At 33.9% G+C, this 7531-nt stretch overlaps 1 protein-coding gene and 1 pseudogene across 1 annotated transcript; both read left to right on the top strand.

Moving 5' to 3' along the window:
* On the top strand, nt 1-1694 carry LOC107473396 (uncharacterized; annotated as a pseudogene).
* A 1239-nt stretch (nt 1695-2933) lies between these two features.
* On the top strand, nt 2934-6054 carry LOC107473354 (zinc finger CCCH domain-containing protein 48). The gene is made up of 7 exons (XM_052256988.1): nt 2934-3963; nt 4187-4372; nt 4472-4573; nt 4726-4884; nt 5080-5259; nt 5369-5466; nt 5584-6054. Exons 1-7 carry the CDS (start codon nt 3433-3435, stop codon nt 5726-5728), a joined length of 1401 nt encoding a protein of 466 aa, XP_052112948.1. The 5' UTR covers nt 2934-3432; the 3' UTR covers nt 5729-6054.
* Nucleotides 6055-7531: the final 1477 nt, after the last annotated feature.

The raw sequence follows: 7531 nt of genomic DNA, 5'->3' as shown, positions 1-7531 counted from the left end.
ATGGAGATAAATGCAAAAGAAAGGGAAATGGAAAAGATGGCTAAGGAAAGGGAAAGGAAAATGGATATGCAAATACTTAATGCTGACACGTCTACAATGAGTGAAAAACGACGAGCTCTTCATGAGATTGCATGTGAAAAAATAATCGCGAAGTGGTTTACTTAATAGTTCCTTGTGTTCGTAGAGTTACGTAGTATGTTCTTATTTTTATTGCGTATTACTGGTATGTGATGTAATCTATTTTATTCATTTTTTATGTAACTTTTTAAATTAGTCAATATTATTGTGCCGTTATTGTCATGAAAGTGACCGTTAAGTAGCCGTTGCAAAACTAGCCGTTAAGTAGCCGTTGTAAACTAGCCGTTGAGAAATATGTACTTGTTGCAGACACACTTATAAATATCAACTATTAATAACTCTACAACTCCATTTCAACTCTTGTTTCTCACCTCGAAAGAGTACTAAAAATTACATTTCAAGATATGGCTAGAAATTTTGATGATATGGCAAAAGAAGACGGCAAGATAACACACTCATAGATAATTGGATCGATGAGTGTTTATTCAAAGATTCAGAAGCTCTATTCCAACTCCTCGTAGATGGATCAATAGAGATCGAGAAGCAGGACATGATCGCCTTTTTCAAGATTACTTTGCAGATGAACCGGTGTATAATGCTGATATTTTTCGACGGAGATTTCGAATGAGAAGACATGTGTTCCTTCGGATAGTAGACGCTCTCTCAAACGTCTATCCGTATTTCCAACAGAGGGTTGATGCAGTTGGAAGAAGAGGCTTGTCACCACTCCAAAAATGTACCGTTGCGATACGGATGTTAGCATATGGCATAGCAGCTGATGTTGTTGATGATTATGTGCGCATAGGCGAGAGCACTACAATTGAATGCTTGGAAAAATTTGTTGAAGGTGTCATTTCGGTGTTCGAGGATGAATATTTGCGAAAACCAAATCCAAATGATGTACGACGCCTGCTACAAATGGCGGAGGGTCGTGGCTTTCCTGGCATGTTGGGTAGCATTGACTGCATACATTGGCAATGAAAAAATTGTCCAAAGGCATGAAAAGATATGTACATGAGTGGTTATCGTGGGGTTGCAACCATAATACTTGAGGTTGTAGCATCTTCAGACCTTTGGATATGACATGCGTTCTTTGGAGTTTCTGGTTCAAATAACAATATCAACATGTTAGATCGTTCTCTAGTGTTCGATGATATTCTAAATGACCGTGCTCCGGAGGTAAATTATACTATTAATGGTAATAATTATATTATGAGATTCTATTTAGCAGATGGTATTTATCCTGAATGGACCACATTTGTCAAATCAATCTCAAAGTCACAAGGGGAGAAACGCAAGTTATTTGCACAATACCAAGAAGGGCAAAATAAAGATGTGGAGCGAGCATTCGAAGTGTTGCAAGCACGCTTTGCAATTATACATGGTCCAACTCGCTTTTGGAAAAAGAAGAAGCTTGCCAACATAATGAGAGCTTGATTATATTACATAATATGACTATTGAGGATGAAAGAGACACTTATGCAGGAAATTTTGCTCAAGGCTTAGAGTATGATGATGTCGAAAATGACTTATCACAACCTCAGCTGGGAGAGGAAGATTTTGTACCATACCATCAATTTCTCCAAAAAAATGCCAAATTTCGAAATAAACAGTAGCATAGACAACTGAAAGAGGACTTGATTGAACACATATGACAATTTCACAATGCTTGTCATCAACTATAGAGCTTAATTATATTTTTCTTTGTATTAAATAATTTTACAAATTAGTATAATTTTGAATTATATATTGTGTATTATTGTTATGTATGAATTTATTTAATATTAATATCTTTTAATAGTGAATTTTTTTTAAATTTATAAATTTAAAATATTATTGAAAAAGTTAATTATATTAATTTTAAGTATTTTAATTAATTAATTAATTAAATAGAACCACAACAGAAATTAAAGTTAGTTCTTTTTAATAGAGAAGAAAGAGGTACTTTGAATTTTTATTTACTATTTATAATATAAAATTTAATGTGAAGTTACTTTTTATGACAAATGAACCATAAATAAAGACTAAGATGAGTTGCTTGCTGGAGACTGTCTAAGTCTTCCTAATCTATCAAGATACATTACTGATTGAATTTTTAGTTTCAGATTTATTTTTTTTTTCAATGTAAACTAAGTTTTATTGGTTAATAAATGACACAGAGAGATAAAAAGGTGTTAAAGTATTGCAAGAAAATTATATAGTGAATGATTGAATAAAGATACTTTTATTAATTGTATATAATCAAACGTGTATGTCGCACTATGTTTAAAAAAACAGTTAAAGAAAAACGGTATCAAAACTAACTTCAAGCTATAAACGAATTTCATAGTGATACTATTTGATATTTATTGATAATTGATTTTTTTTTGTTTAATTTAATTTCTCTTTTTAATTTTAGTATTGTGATTTTAATGATGTTTTTTAACAATGTAAAATGTATTTTTTTTGGTAGATATCACAAATATAAGGGTTAGACTTTTTATTTTTAATTTTTTTTAAATATAAAACCCACAAATTTGAAATTCAGTTTTCTTTTTTACTATAAATTGGATCTTAAGTTTTATATTCCAAACAAATTTAAACCTCCAATTTACAAATTTTGATTTTAAAAAATATTTATCTCTATATTTATAAAAAATACACCAATTTTCTATAATTAAACATAACACATCCTGGATGTTTATAACACAAAAATTAGCCATTTAATTTCTGATCTTTATGAAATCTTTTTCTGATTTACCCAAACGGCCAACCCACTAAAATCTTAACATTTGTAACTGTCCACCGTCAACAAAACCTATAAATAAAGGACCTCCTATCCCTTCCGATTTTCCATTACACTATTATACAAACACTTTCTTCTTCGCTGAATCTCTCTTACTCTGATTCAGTGATTCTAATTCGTATTAGTTTTATTGGGCTTTCCGATCTCAATTCTACTCTTTAACTCAGGTTTGCTTCCTAGCACGCTACCTTCTTTGGAATTTTGCTCTATTTTCTCTTTCTGTTTTGCGATGGATGATATGCGTGAAGAGTTCTCTCCGATTGGATTGACCTCGCCCAAGATCCACGCCATTCCTTGGAGGAATGTTAGGATTTTTATTTTAGGGTTCCATTTGAAATTTCTTTTCTCTGTAGTGTTCATAACTTGTATTATACTCAAGTGGTGTTACTGTGTTGCTGGAAAATTGGGGGATAAGCAGAATTTGGGTTTTGACAAGGGAATGGATTCTGCAGCTTATTCTGATTGGATTTTTGTTTGAGTTTTGGAAGAGGTCTCTGAACAATGAAGGGTCTTTATTGATGGGAATACTGTGTGCCTGATTATTTGGACTCTGTTTTTTTCATAGTACTATGGCTGTTATAACAACAACAAGGAGGACTGAAAGGTTCAGTCGTACAACACCACCAACATGTAAGTACTGGCTAGCTGGGAGATGCAACAGGAATCCTTGCAAATTTTTGCATAGCTTATCGACATTGCCATCCAATGTACATAATGCCAATATGACATATATGCATTCGAAGAATCCACATTTGTCTGCTGAGAATATGGCCAGTTCCTCTGTTAAGAAGCCAACAAATTGCGCACCCAAGGCCTTCAAGAAGCCAGCAAATTGTGCACGAAAGGCTGTTGAGTGTGGATCAGAAGCTATGTCTGTTGAGAAGCCAACCCAGTGTGAACAAATGGATATATCCATTGAAAAGACTGAAAGTGTGGAAGAAGTGGCCACTGTTGCTAAGTCTCCTATGGAGAAATCACGCAGTATTTGTAAATATTGGATGACTGACAATTGTGTGCATGGTGACCTGTGTCAGAATTTGCATTCATGGTTTTATGGTGACGGGTTTACTACACTTGCAAAGCTTCATGAACACAAGAAGGTATAGATGTCTGATTCCACCTTTTATTATTTGATATGAGCACATGAAAGGATATTATGCTTGGTGTTTTCGGTAAACTAATTCTCTAGTGAATTGTCTTGGTTTAATTTGGATGCTAGGTGAATATTGGCTAGGAACTTTATTCTAAGATGTTTACTCTAATTACTTAATAAGTGCCATTGAGTTAGATTCATTAATGCTAATATTCAAATTTTGTTGACAGGTTGTCACTGGAATTGCATTACCTGCTGGTTCAGATAAACTTTATTCTGGTAGCACTGATGGCACAGTTCGGGCATGGGATTGCAACACTGGCCATTGTGTTAACATGATCCATCTTAATTCTGAAGTTACCTCGCTCATATCTGAGGGCCCATGGATTTTTGCCGGTGTGAAGAACGCTGTGAAGGTAAGCTCACACTTCCTCTTTTATTTTTTTGTAATAATGATATCTTATGTATAGGAGCTTTAACTGCAAATTTATAATTTGATTGTGGTTTTTGTTAAGGCATGGAATATTCAGACGGGTGCAGATGTTACTCTTGATGGACCTAAAGGGCAAGTCCTTTCCTTGAATGTTGGCAATGATATCCTCCTTGCTGGAGCAGAGGTAAATTTTATTGTCGTGACTTATGGTTGTTGTAATTCAACCTTTGTTTATAGTTAGCCATTTGATACTGTTGTTGTTTGATCAGAACCGTCACATTTCAGCTAGCTCTGTTGTTTATTAGTTTTAAAATAATCTGTTTATTTAAATTGCAGGATGGTGTTATTTATGCTTGGAGATACAGCTCTGATCCCAAACCTGAGTCTCCTTTCGAACTGGTTGCAACACTAGGTGGTCATACTAAACCGGTGGTTTGTCTTGCTATTGGATGCTACAAGATGCTTTATTCTGGGTCAATGGACCATAGCATCAAGGTAGTGTTTTCTGTCAACTAGCAGTTTGTTTATTTATTTATTTATTTCAATATGAGATATATGTTTCATGCAAAGCTTTTAAATTTATAATTTGGTCATGATCAGTCTTCATGGTATACACATGCAATTGTTTGTTTCATTCTCTTTTCTAAACTAATAGCGGGTCTGAGATATTTGTTACTCTGCTATCTATAGGTGTGGGACCTCGATACATTACAGTGCACAATGACACTTAACGGGCATACCGACGTAGTCACGTCACTTATTTGTTGGGGAGATTACTTATTATCGAGTTCATATGATTGCACAGTCAATGTTTGGGTGCGCACTGAGGAGGGAACTCTGAAAGTGGCATACACTCACACTGACGAAAATGTAAGTTGTTTAACCAGTGACATTTTTGTACAAATATGTTTAAGTTGATATTTTAATTTTATTGATGAAGGAGGTGATTGGTTTATCCAATTTATATTTTTTATTACAGGCTATTCTTGGACTATATGGGATGACTGATGCAGAAGCCAAGCCAATATTGTTCTGCTCATGCAAAGACAAATCGGTTCGCATGTATGAATTGCCGACGTGAGTAACCATCAAGCTTTCATCTAATTGTCTTGCTACTGTTGCTGCAATGTCTGTGTTATGTGGGGCTTGTTTTTTTCTTGCTGTTTTAGCTACCTACTGTGCCTGCTTCTACAGGTTTTTAGAGAGAGGTAGACTATTTACAAGACGAGAAGTTCGATCGTTCGAGATAGGTCCTGGTGGACTCTTCTTCACTGGAGATGGGACTGGTTTGCTGAATGTGTGGAGATGGTTGGAAGAGCCAAAGGTGCCAACTTCTTGAACTACATCAAAAGATCTTTGTAGGAGGAGAGACTGCATGATCATTGGCACTGCATCACATAGAAAATGTTTGTCAACTGTCAGTGATGATTATTCCTTAAACTATGTTTAGTGAGGGTACTCTTTTTCCTCTTATTTGGGTAGGTATTAGTGTTTTAGCATTTGAGGTTTTAATGAGGCATCACTAACATAGGCCGAGCAGAAATAAAACCTCGATGGAACTTTCAATGTATAATGTAACAACATTCTATGTATGATACAATTCTCAATAAGATCATAAATTTTGAAAAGAGTGCATATCATTTTAAATTCTTATTTAACTTCTTAAATTATAATCATAAATATCTTACAGCCAAAGAAAGAAAAAAGTGACCAATTGAAAACTAAATAATAATAGGCAACATAACTTTGGACTGTTGGAACTTTTCTAGGCTTGTAGATGAAAACTTCTCTCTCTGTACTTGCCCCAACCCGACCTGTGCACCCTTACTATTTATAATCATAAGCTTAAAAAAAGTTATTTATACTCAAACTCTTTCTGTCGTTATGATATTTCCAAGATGGAAAATTTGACTTTGTATTGGAGACACACTCAACCTTTAAGTTCATGGTTGAGAAAATGTAAGGATGAAAATCTTGAGAGTTTGAATAAACTACTTTACCTTTTTGATGATGATGGGCAGAGTAACTACTTGAATTATTTGAGAAGATATCCACATTGGAAACAATGCTATTACTATGATGAAACTCTCAAAAAAATATATTGCCCACTTCTTGAAAATCTTGAACACTTGAAAATTCTGGCATGTTTGATGAACTTAGCACCACACAGTGTCTCATTCTCCAAACTGAGTCAACTGAACGTAAAGGATTGTGCAAGATTGGAGTATTTGTTTACATCCTCAACTGCTAACAGTTTTGCTGAACTGAATTCATTCATTGTGAACTTAGATTCATTCAATATTGTCCAAACAGTTTCAACAAATAAATCAAATTAAAGAATAGATTTTTAAATATATACATTAACATTTACGATAAATCAAAGAAAAAGTGTTTGCTTTTTTACAATTCTTTACACATTAGTGTTAATTACAATTTCTTACAACAAATCAAAGATTGAACTTATAATCTATTTACTTTCTATATCCTCATAAGAGAATTTATAAAAAGGGCTTGAGAGGGTAGGGAATGGCTTTGGGAGTCTTATTGCTTCAGATGCCTCAATGATTTTGTTTCTCAATTTATTTATCTTGCGCAAAAGAATGGTTGGATCATATTCCCGCCTGAAAGCATCTATTTCCTCCTACAATTCAAGTGAAAGAAATTACTTAATTTAAATCCAAATGAGATAAGAAATGAACCAAAATTTTATTAATTTAAAAGTTACTTACCTGTTTTCAGTTTTTACATTTATATTTTTCATTTTTTATCTTTTTAGGATCAATTGTTTCCAACTATTTCATCACATATATCCCGCAATCATAACTAAGAAAGAAATAAGAAAATAAAAGAGTAAACTACCATTTGTAGCCATGAAAATTGAAAATGCTGACACATCTACCCATAAAAAAAGAAATTACCATTTGTACCCATAAAACATGAGTTTCATATAACAAAATTATACAAACACTAAAAAATCACATAAAAATCCCAAATTACCCTTATTATCATCTGCATAATCTTTTCTCCTCCTCCACCACCACCACTAACCCCATCCTCTCTCTCTCTCTCCTTCCATTTTCCAAGCTCGTCGCCGCCGCCAGAGTCCGTCAACTCTGTCAACTCCTTCCTCTCTCTCTCTTTC

The sequence above is a fragment of the Arachis duranensis genome, chromosome 2 (assembly GCF_000817695.3).
Source record: "Arachis duranensis cultivar V14167 chromosome 2, aradu.V14167.gnm2.J7QH, whole genome shotgun sequence".
NCBI lineage: Eukaryota > Viridiplantae > Streptophyta > Magnoliopsida > Fabales > Fabaceae > Arachis > Arachis duranensis.
Note: the sequence above shows the minus strand (reverse complement) of the source record. Positions and strands in the feature narration are given on the sequence as shown.